At 42.0% G+C, this 19,896-nt stretch overlaps 1 protein-coding gene across 4 annotated transcripts in view; it reads left to right on the top strand.

Moving 5' to 3' along the window:
• NOL4 (nucleolar protein 4) overlaps window positions 1-19,896 on the top strand; it is a 216,107-nt gene that overhangs the window by 141,190 nt on the left and 55,021 nt on the right. For all 4 annotated transcript variants that reach the window (XM_020790952.3, XM_020790950.3, XM_020790949.3 and 1 more), the window contains exon 6: window positions 5,378-5,661. In XM_020790952.3, coding sequence (XP_020646611.3) covers window positions 5,378-5,661 — 284 coding nt within the window. The remainder of the gene's footprint in view (window positions 1-5,377; window positions 5,662-19,896) is intronic.

The raw sequence follows: 19,896 nt of genomic DNA, 5'->3' as shown, positions 1-19,896 counted from the left end.
TGATTGGTTCACAGTGCAGAAAAGTGGGAAGCCCCAGCCAGGCTACTTCCATGATTGGAAGAGTCCAACTGGACTGGCCACCTGTGGTGGTGAGCACTGTATTCCAAGCTCCCATCTCTATTCATGATTAAAACCTTTCATGATGGCCTTTTGTGATTGAACTGTCTATCCAGCAACATCAGAAAGGAGCTTATTGGATGAGAAAAGGCAGGAGGAGAATCAACTGAGAAGAAAAAGAAAAAGGAAAGGTTAATTTGTTTCCCATGGAGGGTCGAAGTTAACAGAGGGAGAGTTAAGTTTGTTTGAGTTTTTAGAGAGGGCTGTAAAATAGAGAGGGCTGCATGAAATTGACACAACTACGAGAGGCAGTGGAAGATAGGAGGGCCTGGCGTGCTCTGGTCCATGGGGTCACGAAGAGTCGGGCACGACTAAACGACTAGACGACGACGTAAAAGAGAAACACTTGTATCAGAGAGAGCAATGTCTGGTGTGGGAAAGTTGGCACATATTATTAATGTAAGGTAAAGGTAAAGATTCCCCTTGACATTTTTAGTCCAGTCGTGTCTGATTCTAGGGGGCGGTGCTCATCCCATTTTCAAGCCGTAGAGCCAGCACTTGCCCGAAGACAGTTTCTGTTGTCACGTGACCAGCGTGACTAGGGAGCGCCATTTTACCTTCCCACCAAAGTGGCACCTATTTATCTACAGTGGGGTCTCGACTTACGAACGAACTACTTGTGAACAATTCAACTTACAAACCCACCCTATAGGGGAATTAAGGACTTGACATACGAACTTCCCTCGAGTTACGAACAGGAAAAAAAGTGCCCCCTCCCTCCCCTTAGAGGCTTCTGGAGGGGAAAAAAGGGTCAGAAACTTAAAAATAAATAAAAGAAAGTCACTTACCAGGCCTTGGTAGCCCCCAAACAGCAGGAAAAAGAGCAGGAAACAGCTAAAAGCCCACACCAGAAGGGAGCCTGGCAGCCATTTTGTGCTTTTGCCCCGCTCCAGCACCCTCTTCTCCCCACCTATCAGCTGATCAGCTGCCTCTGAAAAGGCTTGGGTAGGCTTGCTCAGCACCTAAAAAGCCTGCCTGTGTGTCTTTGTGCTGAAAAAATCAGCACAACATGCTCTAAAACAGGATTTAAAATTGGCTTTGTTGAAAAAAAAAGATTTCTAAAGTGCTTTGCAAGCTGTCCCCTGCCTTGTTTCCTGAACCTAAGGGGAAAAAAAAGAAAAAATATCCCCCTCTAGTGGCAGAAGGCAGAATAGCAGCTTCCCATTAGTTTCTATAGACGGAAAAGAGCAGATACAGATTAAATGGTTTTCAATGCATTCCTATGGGAAATGCAGATTCGACCTACGAACTTTTCGACCTAAGAACCACCTTCCAATATGGATTAAGTTTGTAAGTCGAGACCCCACTGTACTTGCATTTGCATGCTTTTGAACTGCTAGGTTGGCGAGGAGCTGGAACAAAGCGACGGGAGCTCACTTCATCACGTGGATTCGATCTTATGACTGCTGGTCTTCTGACCCTGCAGCACAGAGGCTTCTGCAGTTTAGCCCGCAGTGCCACCATGTCCCCCCATGATTAATGTAACCTCAAGCTAAATTCTGTGCAATTTAACAAGTAATTTTTCAATAAATATCTTTATTTTTATGTTTCAAATTTAAAACCACTTTGGCTCTTATGATTTGGGCTTAATGCAAGCCTGGTGAAAGTAAAAGGCATTTTAAAGGTGATTAGCCAGGTTAGGGCTGGTCACCCTTTTTAAGGGAGTCCAAGAGAGGTTATTGTACTCTGCTGGTTCTACTTGATCTCAGCAGCTTTGGTATCATCAACCATGGTATCCTTCTGGATAGGCTCTTGGAGATTGGGATTGCGGGCCTAGCATTAAGTTGGTCCCGGTCCTTTCTTGAGGACCATGTCCAGAGAGTTCAGCTTCAAGTTGAATTGTTGGTCCCTTGGACCCTCAATTGTGAGGTACCCCAGGGTTGTCAGTATCCTCGGTGCTGCTTAACATCTGTGTTAAGCCACTGGGGGAGGTTATATAGAGATTTGGAGTAAAGTGTCATCAGTATGCTTGAGCATTGCCTGACTTCATTACTGGAATGGACCAGGGCAAACAGGCTCAAACTGAATCCAAACAAGACAGAGATTTTGTTTATGCAGGACCCCTCCAAATGTTTGGGGAAGGATATCCCTATGCTGGATGGAGTTGCACTCCTTTTTAGGGATCAAGTTCTTAAGTTGGGTATTCTTCTGGACCCTACTCTTTCTGGGGATTCCCAGATCACAGCTGTGACCAGATTGGTTTTTAATCCTCTTAGGTTTGACACCCATCTCCACCCCTACCTAGACAAGGGATCCCACAGAACATTGGTGCAAAAACTGGTTATCTCCCAGATAGACTACTGCAATCCTCTCCACATAGGGCTGCCTTTGTAGTTGACAAGAGATTACAGTGGCTGGTGTGAGGAAGTTTGATTACATCACCCCAGTTCTGGACAGTCTCCACTGGTTACCTGTTGTTCTCAGCTTCAAGTTTTTGACACTAGAGTATAATCCTTTCATGGTTTGGGACCATATTACCTGTCAGACCATCTTTTCCCAATGTCATTGGCCCAACCTACCAGATCTTCCATGTAGCCACTCTGAGAGAAGCCTGAAAGTCATCTATTAGAGGTAGAGCCTTCTCTGTGGTGGCACCAAGGTTATGGAATCAACTCCCAGAGGATTTATTTATTTATTTATTTATTTATTTATTTATTTATTTATTTATTTATTTATTTATTTATTTATTTATTTATTTATTTATTTATTTATTTGATTTTTACCCTGCCTCTCTAGACCATGCCTACATGGGGCGGCTTACAAAATAAAACAGAACAGTATAAAAAATATATAAAATCATAAAAATTACAGTTACAATCTCAATTAGAACAATTAATTTAAAGAAAGGATTACCAAGATGGAATAGCATAAGAAAGGAAAAAATGAGAAAGACTTAGTTGACTGGAGGGAAGGCCTGCTTGAATAGCCAAGTTTTTAACTGGCTTTTAAAAACACCCAGCGAGGGTGCCAGCCGAATTTCTGTTGGGAGGGTGTTCCACAGTCTAGGGGCCACTGCGGAGAAGGCCCAGTTTCTTGTTTTTTCCTTCCAGGCCTCTCTCGGCGTCAGACCCCTCAGCCGTCCCTGCTGGCTATATCGGGTGATTCGGTTAGATCTGGGTGGGAGAAGACGATCTGCCAAATATTGAGGTCCCAAACTGTTTAGGGCTTTATAAATGATCATTAGTACTTTGAAGTCAACCAAGTTATGCTTGGTCTCCTCCCTGTAATCATTTAGGAGGTAGTTGGAAATATTCCTTTTCAGGCCTTTCACTTCAACTCTGGCTGAATACCTCACTTCCTGTTCCGCTGGTTTTATGTTTTTATATTATCATAGAATAGTGAAGTTGGAAGCATCCTATAAGGCCATCAAGTCCAATCCTTGATGCAGGAATATAAATCAAAGGATATCTGCAGGGTGATTGTCTAAATTTCTCTTGAGTGCCTCCAGTGTTGGAGCACTCACCACCTCTTGAGGCAATTGGTTCCACTGTTGTATTGCACTAACAGTTAGTGCAGTGCAAAAATAAGTGTGTGTGTGTGTTTGTGTTTATATATAGAATCATAAAATCATAGAAAAGTGAAGTTGAAAGGGGCCTACAAGGCTATCAAGTCCAATCCCCTACTCAAGACAGGAATACAATCAAAGCATATCTGCTAGGTGATTATCCAAGTTTTTCTTGAATGCCTCCAGTGTTGGAGCACTCACCAACTCCTGAGGTAACTGGTTCCACTGTCATATAGCTCTAACAGTTAGGAAGTTTTTCCTGATATTCAACCGAAATCTAGCTTCCTTTAACTTGAGCCCATAGAGTCAACAAATGGTAGTTCAGAACAGCCACAGTTTATGGTTAGTACAGTGTGCTGACATTCAGTAAACCTTAAACAGAAGCAGAAACTTCCAATACTTTCCTTGTAGGAGTGCCAAAAGATGATAGCGAGAGGAAATCAGATAAACCTGAGGCATATCATCGTTTGTTGCTAAACTAGGGTGTTTGTCTGAATTTGGTCATTGTTAAATGCAATTAATTTCCACTGAAAATTACATGCATAGTACGTGGAGCTGCTTTTAGGAATTGAGATATACTGAAAACGTATTAGAATTGGACATGAATATCCAAAAATATCTGTTGTAAAATTTCAAACACGCTGACCACATTTAAAAAAGTAGAGAACCAATAGGGAAAAGTATCAATATACTGTACTGAATGTTAAAATAACTATTTCATGCAATCTGTTCAGTTAGTAATAACAAAGATCTGCTTGGGGCTGCAGTTTTGAAAATCTGAGGAAAAACAAATCTTTGAAAAAGTTGTTTTTCATCATAAAGAAACCAAATGGCCCAGAAATTGTGTGAATTGGTTACCTTGGTAACACCAGGAGTAAAAGACTATTTTTGTATTCATTCCTTTAGGATAATATATGACTATATTTATGTGGAGATGGTAAAGCCTTTACAAAGACAATTTTTTCACAGTCAATGTGAAAAGTGAATATGTGTAGGATATATATGGCTTGGAGTGCCTAGGGCCAGCTGAAACTAGTCTTGCCAGCTACGACCATTCTTGGATAGGGTTAACCTAGTTAGATTACTACAATGCACTCTATGTGGGGCTCTCCTTGAAGATGACATGGATGCTGCAGCAAATGCATTAAGCAGCAGCTAGACTGTTAACAGGAACATCTTTCAGAATCCACATGATGTTGGTTCTGAAGGATTAGTACTGGCTGTCAAAATGCTTTGGAACTGAGTTCAAGGTGTTGACAATGATTTGCAAAGCCTGAAACAGCTTGGGATCTAGATATTTGAAGGAACACTTCTTTCTCTATAAACCTGCCTATCACTAAGATCTTGGGGAAACCATTTTCTGTGTCCCATCATTAACAAGCCCTTCCATTGTCGGAGCTTTGTTCCATCAGAACAAAAGAAACTTTGAATCCAACCCCATATATTTTAGTATATTTTAGTATCCGTACCATTGAAGAAATGTAATTTATAAAACTCATTGATTGGTTATATGCATAATACTTTCAGCTGATATGGTTTAAGCAACTGAACCTTTGCTTACATCATAAACTGATTTCCTCTGGCAGAAATTTCACTTACTGCTCTTAAGGTGAGTTACTAGGGTCACAAACAATTTCAGTTATATTCTTAGTGACGCTATACAAAATGTATGTACATGTCTATGTGCGTTCTGTTTCAGTAGAGATGGTGTTGACAACATGCCACTGAAAATCTGTAAATCCATGTGTTTCATAGATGACTCAGCTGCAGAAAGTTTTAACGGCAATGAGACAGCCGGACACAGTTCTAACGCTTCAGGGGCAACACACTGCAGGGAAGCAGCAGAAACCAACAGTAATGGCAAAACAACCCTGGAACCTGATGAACAACCTCTGAACCTGAGTGACAGCCCCTTTTCTGCTCAGCTCACTTCAGAGTACAGGTTAGATGACCAAAGCAGTGATGGAAAGAACAAGTACAAGAACATCCTAGTATCTGATCTTAAGATGGAACAAGAGGCAAAAGAAAATGGAAGCAAGGTAAGATGCTTCCATGTTCACAATATATTACAAAAGTAGAGTTTAGGAAGGTAACAATATTACTACAGTGACAGAACGGCTTTGCAAGGAAGTTATTACAACAGTTAGTACCTACTTGTCTCTGCTTTTTGATGCAAATAATGCATATTAATATATATATTTTTATACTAACAATACCATTATTTTAAAGTCTGAAACAGATTTTTCAGGTTTTTGATTCCTGGCAAAGAATATTTGGAGAAAACGTGTGGCATCTTCCTGTTGAAGATTAATTGTATAGCACATACTGTTATGAAAGATAGATAGATGAATATCCTTATTATTTCAAGTTCATAGTAAAGTTCTTCACAGTAATTTATATCCTTGCATGCACATATTTGAATTCAAACTGACAAATTATTTTAAGAAGCTGAAATTTCCATCATATTATTTTGGATGCAATGTGGTGGCTATGTGTAGATAAAGACAAATCCAGAAGATTAGATAACTTGCATGATAGTAAGCCATTTATCATCCATGTGTACTGTAAAAAGAATGGAAAGATGATTTAATCTAATAAGATTTTTTCATTGATACTTCTGCTGCTATTCCTGACAACAACACTTTCTTAGTCTGTCACTTTCCATTGAACATAGGGGTGGTAGAAACAATATCAATATTTTTAATATTGTGAGTACAGCTCGAGGAGAGCGTTTCGGCCCCGTGGAGTCTCAATTGTGGGGTTCCACAGGGGTCGATCATCTCCCGAATGCTGTTCAACATCTAGATGAGGCCACTGGGTGGGATCATAAGGGATTGTGGCACTTCGTGCCATCAGTACGCTTATGACACCCAGCTCTACATCTCCTCTTCACCTACCTCAGTGGATGCCGTTCTGTACCTTCAGCGCTGTCTGGAGGCTGTGCTGCAATGGATGCAGCTGAATGGGTTGAAGTTGAACCTGGACAAGACGGAGGTCTTGCGGGTGGGCAGTCCCTCCATTGGCAGTTTGGGAAACTCCCTCTCTTTTTTTGGTGGGGTGACTCACCGCAAAGAGTGTGGTGCGCGACTTGGGGATACATCTGGACCTGGCACTTACCATGGAAACCCAGGTGGCGTCCATGGCCCGCTCCGCCAAAATGACTCTATAGAGATTGCAGCAGATAGATCACCTGTGGGGTGTATGATATTCACTGTAAGAAGAGGTGAGATACCCAAAGTAATATGTAATATAGTGCTAAAAGAAGGGGAAGATAGTTGCTTCAAGGAATGTTAGTTGGTGCCAGTCATACCAAGAGCGGACTGAAAATTTCCAAGGAGTCAACTGTTGGTTTTCCTTCTTACATTGCTGCTGCTTTTCAACACAATGTACCTTATAGGAGAACAACTGTGTCAACAGTCTGGCAGTGCTGCACAGTTTGGAATACCATCTGGGGATTCTCAGGGAATCCAGAAGAGAGGGAAACTACACAACAACATAAACCACTAGATGCCTGAAACACAAAACATGATTTTGGAGTTTATGGCCAAAATCCTGTTTCATAGTATTGTAAGTGGGGTTTAGTGAGACAATTCCTTCATAATGTCTGTTGATTCAAGTGAGCCTACTCTAACTGTGATTTAGTGTGGTAAAGTAAGTTATAATTGGAATAGGCCCGTTTGAATCACAGGAGCCTATGGAGTTGACTCATCCAAATTCTCATTGATTAGATATGCCTATTCTATATGAACAGGATTTTGGTCTATATGTTCACGGGGGGAAAACTGATTTAGCAACACATTTGAATATGCCACAATAAGTAGAAGAAAATATCATCATGATGTCTACTAGGTTGCAGCCTGAGTTATATTCCTCTGTGATAGGTTCTAATTTATGTCTTCTGGGCCTTTACAGAACTGCAAGGCTGACTTTCTCTAGGTCTGACCTTAGAGAAGTGGGCCAAAGGGGGAGCTTAGATGAGGCAGCAGAATGTAGATCCATGTGTTCGCAATCGATTTTATTGTTTTCACAATTTAGATAGTAGACTTTATTCTGTTGACTGTCCATGAACGTTCTTCCACATGAGCCTAGAAGCACATTGTTGGTGTTTAGTCATTAACTTGTGTCCAACTCTTCGTGACCCCCATGGACCAGAGCATGCCAGGCCCTCCTGTGTTCCACTACCTCCCGGAGTTTGGTCAAATTCATGTTGGTAGCTTTGATGACACTGTCTAACCATCTCGTCCTCTGTTGTCTTCTTCTCCTCTTGCCTTCACATTTTCCCAACATCAGGGTCTTTTCCAGAGAAGAAGCACATTAAGGGATCTTTATTAAAAATAAATAAAGCATTTATATACATTTAATGGTTAGGTACATAGGTCTGATTTTTCTCATGCATGACCATTACTGTCATTTGTAAGACATTGCTTGTCCTATTTGCTTATACATAGTAATTCATCACAAGTGTAAATTAAATTGAGATTTAGATGTAGACAGATGGATTTTTTTTAAAGAGGTTGTCTTGTTCTATTTGCTGCAACAGTGGGTATTTTTGTACAATTCTAAAATCTGCATCAATGATCCAGTTACAAATTACTCTCATATTAAAACAACCACCATGATTTGGTACAAATTCATGCATCTCCCAAGAGAATGAACTGAATGATTTTATCCCCATCCAAAAAAAGTTTTTAAAACCCCAGAGTTGCCATTGTATTATACTTCAGGATGGATGAATCTGTTTTTTTCTCCCTATAATTGTTTGTATTTCTAAAGGATAATTTTCTATTTTTAATACAGGTTTATGAGTATTTTTATGTTTTTTAAATGCGTATTTTGTATGCTTGAAAAATCTGACATTTTTGCATACATTGCCCCCTAGAATACATATTTTCCCAAGCAATTTCTACTAATATATGCCCTTTCTACATAGTTTTCCTGTATGCATGCATTTTTAATGATGTTTCTTCTAATACAGATGTTTTTCACACATTTTTTAAATCAGAGAACTGAATCACAAAAATTGGAAAAGACTGACAAAAAATAACTGTTTTCTAGTTCATGCAACCCAGGGAAAAGTGCGAATGATGTTATAGATATTAAACTGTAGAGCAGACTAGCTTCTTCCTCACCCCTAATTCCACATCTGTTGGCAATTTCCCTCTTTGCATCATAGTCACTGTGACAAACCCAGACCTACTGGGATATGTCACACAGTTACTAAGCTGCCACCAACCATTCCCTTTAAGAAGTCACACAGACCAGGGATGGATTTTCAAACAATAAAAAGAATAAGGTTTATTTTAAATACACACAGGGAAAATAAAACAATCAGGTGAATAGGTAACGTAACGTGGCTTATTCTCACTCATACAAGCATACAGTTTGGTTCACCCAGAACCCTTAACTTGAAGCACAGACCCTGAACCTATCAGTTCTGGCTAACCAACAGACACCTGAACCTATCAGGTTGGTACTCTGACACACAGTAGTACCCTGTCTGACACACAGACTCCCACAACAGCTTCTTCTTCCCAGCTGCTGCTTCGTCACAACCCAGTGTCTCTTAGCATCTCTCTCTTTCACCACACAGGCATCACATATTTATACAGTACAGCCCCTCCTCCTGATGTCCCGCCTTCCACTCCCCATAGGATGGAACTTTCCCTCCAAACCCATGACAGACAGGTAACATCAGTGCTGTATGTAACACCTCCCCTCTTTATAAGTTGTTTTGTAGGGGGAAAGCTAACGTGCTTTTCACCAAAAAACAACCTGAATAAAATACACAACAACAGTTATACATACCATATTATACTTACTCATACTTACATTCTAAGTTAAACATTTACCATATACATTACATCAATTTACCTTTATTCATACAAACCAATTCAAAAACAGGTACATTTTACTTTTTGTTCACAATATATACACATAGTCCATGTTTCTTTCGCCGTCTTCAATCTTCAGGTCTTCTTGATAAGGTGTCAGCAACACAGTTCACTGACCCTCTGACCACCTTCACTTCAAAGTCATAGTCCTGTAGGTTTAAAGCCCACCTCATAAGTTTGCTATTGTGGGTTTTCATTGTCTTTAACCATTGCAATGGTGAATGGTCAGTACACAGAATAAAATGTCTTCCCCAGATGTAAGGCTTGGCCTTCTGGATCGCGTAGACTATGTCCAAACACTCCTTCTCCACGGTTGCCAAATGTCTCTCACCTTTTTGAAGTTTCCTACTCAGGTAGGACACTGGATGCTGGTCACCATTCTCATCCTCCTGGCACAGAACTGCTCCTACCCCGCTGTTAGACGCATCGGTGTAGATGATGAACTCCCGGTCGAAGTCTGGAGCACGCAGGACTGGATAGTTGATCAACGCCTCCTTCAACCTCTGGAACGCCGCCTCACAGTCGCTGGTCCACGGGATGCGGTCATCAGCCTTCTTCCTCGTCAGATCGGTCAGCGGAGCCGCAATCTCGCTAAACCTCGGGATGAACTTTCTGTAGTAGCCCACCAACCCAAGAAATGATTTGACCTTTTTCTTGGTGTTGGGTCTAGGCCAATCACGAACAGCTTCTATTTTGGCCTCCAGGGGTTTTATCACTCCTCCCCCTACCATGTGACCCAAGTATTTTATTTCTGGGCTACCCAGCTGACACTTGCTGGCCTTTACTGTTAGCCCTGCTGCACTTAACCTCTGCAGCACTAACTCCAGGTGTATCAGGTGATCTTCCCAGGTATTACTGAAGATCCCTATGTCGTCAATGTAGGCCACTGTAAAGTCACTGAGCCCTGCCAAGGTCTGGTCCATCAGCCTTTGGAATGTGGCTGGTGCATTTCTGAGACCAAAGCTCAGGACTCGAAACTCATAGAGACCAAAAGGGCTGCAAAAGGCAGTCTTTTCTTGATCCCTGGGATCAATTCTTAATTGCCAATATCCCTTTACCAGGTCCAATGATGAGATGAACCGACAACCCCCTATGGTTTCAATCAGGTTGTCTAGCCTGGGCATTGGGTAGGCATCAGGAGTGGTTACACGGTTTAATTTCCTGTAATCGACACAAAACCTAATGCTCCCATCAGGCTTGTCCACAAGGACTATCGGAGAGGACCAAGGACTAGAAGAGGGGACGATTATGTTCTCCCTCAGCATCTCGTCCAGCTCCTTCCGCACCTTGTCCCTATAGGGTCCCGTTACTCGGTATGGGGATACTGCCTGCGGGGGTGCATCCCCTGTGTGGATCCGATGCATCACTCCCTTCACTATCCCCGGCTTGTTGGAAAACACCTGTTGATATTTACTAAGCAGCATTTTTAGTTCTTGCTGCTGGTCTTGGGTGAGTGCAGGACTGATCTTTACCTCCCCTGGGTTGTATTTTACTTCCCCTCTACCCTCCCAGAAGGGTAATTCAGCTTCCTCACTCTCAGCTGCTTTTATCGCGAATAAAACCCTCTGTTCCCCTCTGTAGTAGGGTTTTAGGGCATTCACATGAACCACCCTCCTTGCTTGGTTCTCCTCCTGCTCTATTAGGTAGTTCAGGTCTGACATCTTGGAAATGACCCTATATGGTCCTGCCCATTTGAGCTGCAGTTTATTCTCTCTGCAGGGCCTAAGCCAAAGCACTTCCTCCCCTGGGTCAAAGTGCCTCTCTCTAGCTTTGTGGTCATACCATGTTTTCTGTCTGACCTTCTGAGCTTGCAGGTTTTCTGCTGCCAGCTCTAGATTTCTCCTTAGGTCATTCATCAAGGTGTCTATGTATGTCACAACGTCTTGTGGGTCATCCTGGGTGATCTGCTCCCAATTTTGCTTGATCAAATCAAGGGGCCCTTTCACCCTTCTCCCAAATAAAAGTTCAAATGGACTAAACCCGGTACTGGCTTGTGGCACTGATCGATAAGCAAACAAAAGGGATTGCAGCTTCTGGTCCCAATTGTTTGGATTCTCTGCCAAGTAAGCCCTAATCATGCACATTAGAGTCCCATTGAACTTCTCAGTTAACCCATTACTTTCAGGATGATAGGCAGTAGTTTCCTTGTGCTTTATTCCACAGATTTGCCATAAGCGTTTCATGAGCTTTGATGTGAACGATGCGCCCAAATCTGTGATTATCTCTGAGGCAAATCCCATCCTGGACATATACCCCACCAAAGCATCGGCCACTGTGTTCGTTTCAATGTTAGTCAAGGGTATGGCTTCAGGATACCTTGTGGCATGGTCCACAATTGTTAGAATGAACCTGTTCCCCCTCTTTGTGGCCTTGGGCAAAGGTCCCACAATATCCACCCCTATGCATTTGAACGGAGTGTCAATCACAGGCAAAGGGCACAACTTTGCTTTGGTCCTGTCGCGGTTATTCCCCTGCCTTTGACACACATCACATTGTTTACAGAACTCCCTGATCTGCTTCCCTATGTCAGGCCAGTAGAAATTCTGTGTGATTCTCTGCTGTGTTTTGTTCACCCCTAAGTGTGCAGCAAACATGTCAGAGTGACCCCTTTGTAAGATCATGGGGCGATACTTTTCAGGTACCACCAGCTGACTTCTGATCCCATCTCCCCCTTTTGAGATATTCCTCAGGGTTTCTCTATATAAAATCCCCTTTTTCTCCAGAAATCTCACTGGGGTTTCAGGTGTTAGCTGGGCGTCAGTCACCTGTTCAAAACACTTTTGGAGAGTGGCGTCTGCCTTCTGCTCCTGTCCAAATCTGCTGTCTGTGGTTAAGGTTTCCACCACAGCTTCTGAACTCCCCTCTGCTTCCGTCTCTGGCTCATCATTACCCCCCTGAACTGTCCCTGTGGTGGCTTGTGAGCGTGTAATCACTAGCACCCGTTTCACATGTTCAGCCAGGTCATTTCCCACGAGCACGGCTGCTGGCAGAGTCGATGAAATCGCTAGCCGCCAATCTCCCCTCCAGCCTTGAAAGTTGACAGGTACCTCTGCTACTGGCAGAGAGATTACCTGCCCCTCAATCCCTGCCACCTTTATGCTCTCATTTGGGATTATAAACTCCCTAGGAATAATATCTGGATGGCACAGGGTTACCTGGGAACAAGTGTCCCGCAGCCCCCTATACTGACGGTCAAGTATTCCTACGTCCACCCCTGCTGTCTCAAACAACTGAGAATCTGTTTTTATCAGCAAGCAGCGCTTTACCTCCACAAGAGGACCATTTTCCTCAGCCTGATCAGCAGAGGTAGCTGTTCCAGACTGAGTAGCCATGGCAACAGGCTCCCTCAGTGACACTGAGCCTTGCTCTTTCTGGACACAGAACACAGCTTTTGGCTTGGTCCCACTAGCATTCTGAGGCACCATTCCTTTTAGCTGCTTTAATTTCTCACACTCTGAGATTAGATGACCCTTTCCCTGACAGAAATAACATTTTCTGGTGTATTTTGATTCTTTCTCATCTTGTTTTGGTTTTCCCTCCAAAATCTGAGGTCTTGGTTTCATGTCTGAGGGCTTCCCTTCACCATGGGCCCCTCCCCCTTGCTGGCTTTTCCCTGGTCCCTGAGAGTACTTGCTGTAGGTTTCTTTGGGTTTACCTACAGATTTCCCCTCACCCAAGGGCTTTCTTATTTGGGAAATAAAATCTGCGATTTCTGAGGCTTCTGCCACAGACCTCGGTTTCCTTTCCCTCACCTGGAATTTCAATTCCCCATGCAGGACTGAATAGAACTGTTCCAGCGCTATCAAATCTTTAAGCTGCTCATAGGTCTCTGTCCCTTCCTGCGATAGCCATTTCTCAAGCAGCCTCACCAATTGGGCCCCCACTTGGGTAAAAGTCTGTTCTGGTTTTTTTGTGAGGGACCTGAATCTTTGTCTCAGCTGCTCCGCATTTATCCCATGTCTGGCAAAGACCAGTTTTTTAAACTCTGCAAAATCTTTCATCAGTTCCTCAGGCATCTCGGCATAAACCTCAGCCAGGCTACCACTGATTAAAGATCGCATGATGGTCATCTTCTCAGTTTCCCTCACTGAGAAGTCCACAAACGCTCTTTCCACTAAGGAAAAGAACACCTCAGGACAATCTCCCTTGTGGTACACAGGGAATTTCTTCAGGTCAGCCTTAGACAATTGGCCTCCCTCAGAATCCCTATTATTATTATTGTTCTGGTTCATCAGTTCCAGTTTTCTTAATTCAAACGCCATTTTCTCTCTCTCCAATGCCAATTCAAATTGTCTCTGTTTCTCCCTTTCCTCCCTTCTTTCTCTCTCTAATCTTTCTTCTCTTTCCCTTTCCTTTTCCTCCACTTCAAATTGCCTCATCCTCAGTTCATGCTGTTGGGCGATGAGCAATTTTCTAAGTTCTGGGTTCTGCTCTCCTGTGCTGTCACCCTGCACTGAGCCAAATTCATCCTCAGAACCTTGGTCAATCTGGGGGTCTTTCACTTCACTCATTTCGGCCATTTGGCTTCGAGTCAAGGGCATAATCCCCCCTCAGAACAGGCTGCTTTAAAAGTCAAGCCTCAAAATAAAACGACCACTTTTTTCCTTCTTGCCTCAGAACCAGCTCTCCCTAGAGATTGCTGCTGTTCTTCAGCACTAAATTTGCAACAGTATCGAGTCAGAGCCTACCCCCCTCTGCTGGGCCTCTCAGCTGGCAAGCTAGATCACTGTTACTACGCAGTTTTGCCTCAGCTTTTTCCCGCCAAAACTAGGCTGCCTCAGAGCACCTTAATCTAAGTCTCCCCAGTTGGCACGTTCTTCTACTAGCGCACCTCCCCGTGAGGTACACCTAGAAGATTACCTACGCGCCTCAGACTGTCCCTGACTAGACCCCCCTTGCTCTGGGCACACCTGCCAAGGCTTTGCTGGACCGCTGGACAACTGGACCAGTCGTATCCCACACGCTGGACACCAATCAATGTGACAAACCCAGACCTACTGGGATATGTCACACAGTTACTAAGCTGCCACCAACCATTCCCTTTAAGAAGTCACACAGACCAGGGATGGATTTTCAAACAATAAAAAGAATAAGGTTTATTTTAAATACACACAGGGAAAATAAAACAATCAGGTGAATAGGTAACGTAACGTGGCTTATTCTCACTCATACAAGCATACAGTTTGGTTCACCCAGAACCCTTAACTTGAAGCACAGACCCTGAACCTATCAGTTCTGGCTAACCAACAGACACCTGAACCTATCAGGTTGGTACTCTGACACACAGTAGTACCCTGTCTGACACACAGACTCCCACAACAGCTTCTTCTTCCCAGCTGCTGCTTCGTCACAACCCAGTGTCTCTTAGCATCTCTCTCTTTCACCACACAGGCATCACATATTTATACAGTACAGCCCCTCCTCCTGATGTCCCGCCTTCCACTCCCCATAGGATGGAACTTTCCCTCCAAACCCATGACAGACAGGTAACATCAGTGCTGTATGTAACAGTCACTTCTGTGCCCCTCTCCATTAAATTCAACATCTAGGCACTCTCAATTCTGCTCAACTGAAAGCTAAACCCTGCCACTTATAACTTATGCAAACTGGGTGTATTTGCATAGTTTCTCTTTTTTGTACTTTCACTAATATACATATTCTGAAGTGGCTAGTCATGGCAAGGAAGAAGATGTTGTTCTTATTCTTACTCTTATTGATGTTATATTCTGTTTGATCATGTATACTACAGGCAGATTGTAGCCTGCAATCTCTCCACAGTCAATTAAAATACATACATACAAAATACAATATTCAGATGTAAATAAAACTAGGGGAAGTTATTTCACTTATATGAGATGAGTTAGTAGTACAGGAGAAACAATATGTGGAAAAAGGCACTGGCAGAGGCATTTTTGTACTGGACAATAATGAGATCCCTGCCCACTTACAGATATATCCAAGGCCTTTTAGAAATGTGCACTCAACTCAAAATGGAAATTGAACATGAGGAAATGTTGTCAAAACTGTGGCAAAGTCTTTCAAAAGAGCAGCAATGTCATCAGATGCATAATAACCCAAAAGCTGTTTATTTGTTAATCTGAAAGGCTAGAAATCTTAGGTCTAGGTTTGAAAGGATCTAGGATACGGTGGCGCTGTGGGTTAAACTGCAGAAGCCTCTGTCCGGCAAGGTCAGAAGACCAGCAGTTGTAAGATGGAATCCACACGATGGAGTGAGCTACCGTCGCTTGTCCCAGCTCCTCGCCAACCTAGCAGTTCGAAAGCATGTAAATGTGAGTAGTTAAATAGGTACCACCATGGTGGGAAGGTAACAGTGTTGTGTGTCTAATGCTGGCCACGTGACCACGGAAACTGTCTATGGACAAACTCTGGCTGTACGGCTTGGAGACAGAGATAAGCACCGTGCCCTAGAATCAGACACGACTGGACTAAATGTCAAGGGGAACATTTACCCAGAAAATCTTTTGATGTGAAAGGTGACATATGATCATGACCACTATTTGTTTTCCATAGCTGGTATAGAATCTTGTAGCCTCCCATGTAACTCTTCTGTGTGCTAAGGTAAATACTGATCACAAGAGGAGGTTCCAATTCTAGCTGATTTCCAAAAAATCACAGGAATATCCCAAGACAATATAAATATATCAAAATTATCTTGATGATATACATTAGAAATGTTGTCACTGTACTGGAGAGGTGCTGCTGAGTTCAGAGTTTGGTAAGTGGAGTATTTTCAGAGTAAAGGTAAAGGTAAAGATTCCCCTTGACAATTTTTGTCCAGTCGTGTTCGACTCTAGGGGGCGGTGCTCATCCCTGTTTCCAAGCCATAGAGCCAGCGTTTTGTCCGAAGACAATCTTCCGTGGTCACATGGCCAGTGCGACTTAGACACTGAACGCTGTTACCTTCCCACCGAGGTGGTCCCTATTTATCTACTTGCATTTGCATGCTTTCGAACCGCTAGGTTGGCGGGAGCTGGGACAAGCGACGGGCGCTCACTTCGTCGCGTGGATTCGATCTTATGACTGCTTGGTCTTCTGACCCTGCAGCACAGGCTTCTGCGGTTTAGCCCGCAGCGCCACCACGCCCCTTTTCAGAGTAAGGATGGACAAAACCTGTGTTGTCTTCTACAATCACATTTTTGCAGCACACCTTTATTTCATCTTGTTTCCATATTGGTCTGTGACTATTCTTTAAAGTTCTACATGAAAGTGATACACAGTTTGATAGATAATGTTCCTTACTGATACATTTTGCAAGCAATTTGTTTAATGTGTTTCTTTTAACTTTATTTTTCTGCATGCTTCTATTTTTGTATATACAGTAATTTCCTTCAATCTATACTATACATGCACATGTTTTTTTTTTTTTTTTTTTTTTTTTACAAAGGGTAGAAGGAAATAAAAAGGGATTGAAGTTACGGGGAAGAGGAGAAGCAATGACATACTAACATCCATTCTATACATATTGCCATATCAAAATTCCAAATTCCTCTTTTTACTATTTTCTGCCTTCCAGATTTAAGTTCTCATTTTCATGCATGTTCTTCAAATGATGTCTGATGACTCGAACCATTTGTAGAATAAGTCCCATCTTTCAGTTGCCTTTTGTAAAGGACAGTCCTTTATCACTTCTGATAAAATGTTCATTTCCGCTGTTTCCCATATCTTCTCTATAAGATCTTCTTGTTTTGGTACCATCGGACTTTTCCAATTTTTAGCATAAAGAATTCTAGCCACAGTAACTATGTATATAACTATATACTTCTTTGCCTTATCTATGTTATCAGGTACTATACATGCACATCTTAAGAGGCATTGTAGTATGTTATACTGCATCACAAATTTGAAAAAGTGTGAAAAATGAAGGATGGTTCTGTTGTTTCTTTTAAATTAGTTCAGGAACTGCAAACCTGATTGGAATGTAAACCAACCACAATTGTTCCTCATGTCTATTCAGGCTAGAAACATACTTGCTATCATATGCCTCCTTCCTTCATATAGCCTGTTTTATTTTCTGAGCAAAATTTTTATGGACCTATTACAATCTATGTACATTCTGTAGAGACCACCTTCTCTTCCCATGGTCTTTTCTAAGTACGTCTATCAATCCTAGGTCTTCCCTGCTTTTTGGTAGATTTGAGGCTTGTTTTCCTACCAAACAAATTCAAAGTTAGGGGGAATCCAGATATGAGCTCCTTTGCATGTGTCTTCAGACTGCAATTTCTTCTATTCTTGGCATCCTTGTGATGATAAAGGGACAATTCCCATTGCTTGAGAAAAGCATTTCTGCCACGTGCTTTCTGCCAGATGTGTATCAGTTCTCCCCCCACTCTCATAGATAGTGTAGTCGCATATTATAGTGTAGATAAGGGAAAGGTAATATTTGGCATGCATGACAATACAGAAAAGAAGAAGACATTCTGTTTTGTGCAGGGAAAAGAAATCAACTGTTTGGAAAAGAATTAGCAAGAAGATCCTGTCTGAGTCTACAATAGCTCACATTTTTTTTAAAAAAATAACAGTCTTTAAGGTGCTATCACATTCTTGTCTTTTTTATTTGTTCTTTTATTCTTATTTTGTTTTTACCTATAATGCTTGCACAGACTAACATGACTACCTCTTCTACAAGAAATTCCTGGGCAGACTGGCATCATGATCTTGTGCATTTAGGGGGAAATGATATAATATTATTTTGACTTCTCTGCTATTTTTATGAGAGAGTAGGAAGCGTCGCCTGCTATTGTACAGAGAATCAACATGCATCTGGCCTAAACATCATAGGGTAAATATATGTTTATAATGGAAATATTGAACCTGACAGAGGGCAGGATGGAAGAAGAACCTTGCAGATGCATTATTTTGACCTACAAATGGACTGTGTCAGCACTGTTGGCCATATCCTAGTGCACGCTTTAATCTTTTATTTATATGGGCTGCAGAGAAATAAAACAGAAGTGGCTTATGAGGAGAGGTTGAATGGATTGCTAAATACTTGCTTTGGTATATGCTGATTAAAAAATACCCAAGTATTTTGGCCAAAAACCAGTGCTGAAACAATTAAAACTGTGGAATGAAGAGATTTATTAATTGAAACCAACGTACATGATTTAAAAGTGGAATTTTAAAAACAAAAGCTGGAATCCTGTTGTGCACTGAAATGAGAATGGCATCATCAGCAGTCGCGAATCACCTCTGATTAGTTTCTTTGGCAAATTCAGGGTGCATGCCACTTTTTCCTATTGGGTACAAGTCATGTGCAATCTGAAATTACCAAAGAAAGACTTTAATCAGTAACAATTTGCCATTCAGAAGACATCATTTCCACTGTGCATGCAGATCTGTGAAACAGGATTTCAGCCAAGGTCTAATTACCTTGGAGTTCTTCCTGCTTTTCTTAAAAAGGTCAGTGCTAAAGATGTTGTTAGCAACATTTATGTATCAGCCATTAACTGGCCACTACATTTCATTCTCCCATCAGTGAAGAAGCACAACTTTTGTGCCAACAGCAGTTACAATATAACTATTCCTAATTATATAGATACCAGTACTTCTCTGTGCTTGCATGATTAATATGCATTGAGCAGGGGGCTGGACGTGATGGCCTTGTAGGCCCCTTCCAACTTCACTTTTCTATGATTTCTTTGATATGTGTAGGATTTTAGAAAGCAGCAGCTGCAAGGATACTTGGATCAGTGATATAGTACTTCAAGGAGTATCCATTTTACCTATTCCTCTAATGGCTAACATCCACATCAAAATCCTACCCCATTCCTCAGTTGTTTTTAGCTTTGAAAGACAAATCTGCATTAGCAGTTAGGTGAAAAGCAGTTTTGGAGAAGAAAAATTATCAGTGAAATCACTGTAATGGGAAAGCTTCAAGTTCCCTCCACACATGCTTCTCTCATTAGTCCCCACCTCAGTCCTTGCATACCACTGCTCTGGCCTTTAATACCCATCCTTCAATCTCTAGAAACCTTTTAGTTTCTAAAAACCAGTCATTGCAATGATAATCATACAATTAGCATCACATCCAGTTCGGTGCTCTCTTCATAGGCAACAGAAAACAAATATAAACAAGACAGGAAGTGGGAATTAAGAAGTGCACAACTAATTTCATGCTCTCCCCCGGAAGAAGATGTGCAGACATCCAAAGATGAATCTTGAAGTGTTCCAGTAACAGGATGAAAATCAGGTCAGATTGCTACAGAGAAGAGGAGCCTCCCAGGTACCCTGAAGAAGAAAAGACATGTGGTGGTAATTGGCAACTCAATTCTTAGAGGAACAAGATTAGTAATCTGCAGACCAGACAAGCTTTCAAGGGAAGTATGTTGTCTCCCAGGAGCAAAGATTAAAGACATGACAGAG

Source organism: Pogona vitticeps, chromosome 4 (assembly GCF_051106095.1).
Source record: "Pogona vitticeps strain Pit_001003342236 chromosome 4, PviZW2.1, whole genome shotgun sequence".
NCBI lineage: Eukaryota > Metazoa > Chordata > Lepidosauria > Squamata > Agamidae > Pogona > Pogona vitticeps.
This window is presented reverse-complemented; position numbering and strand designations above follow the sequence as displayed.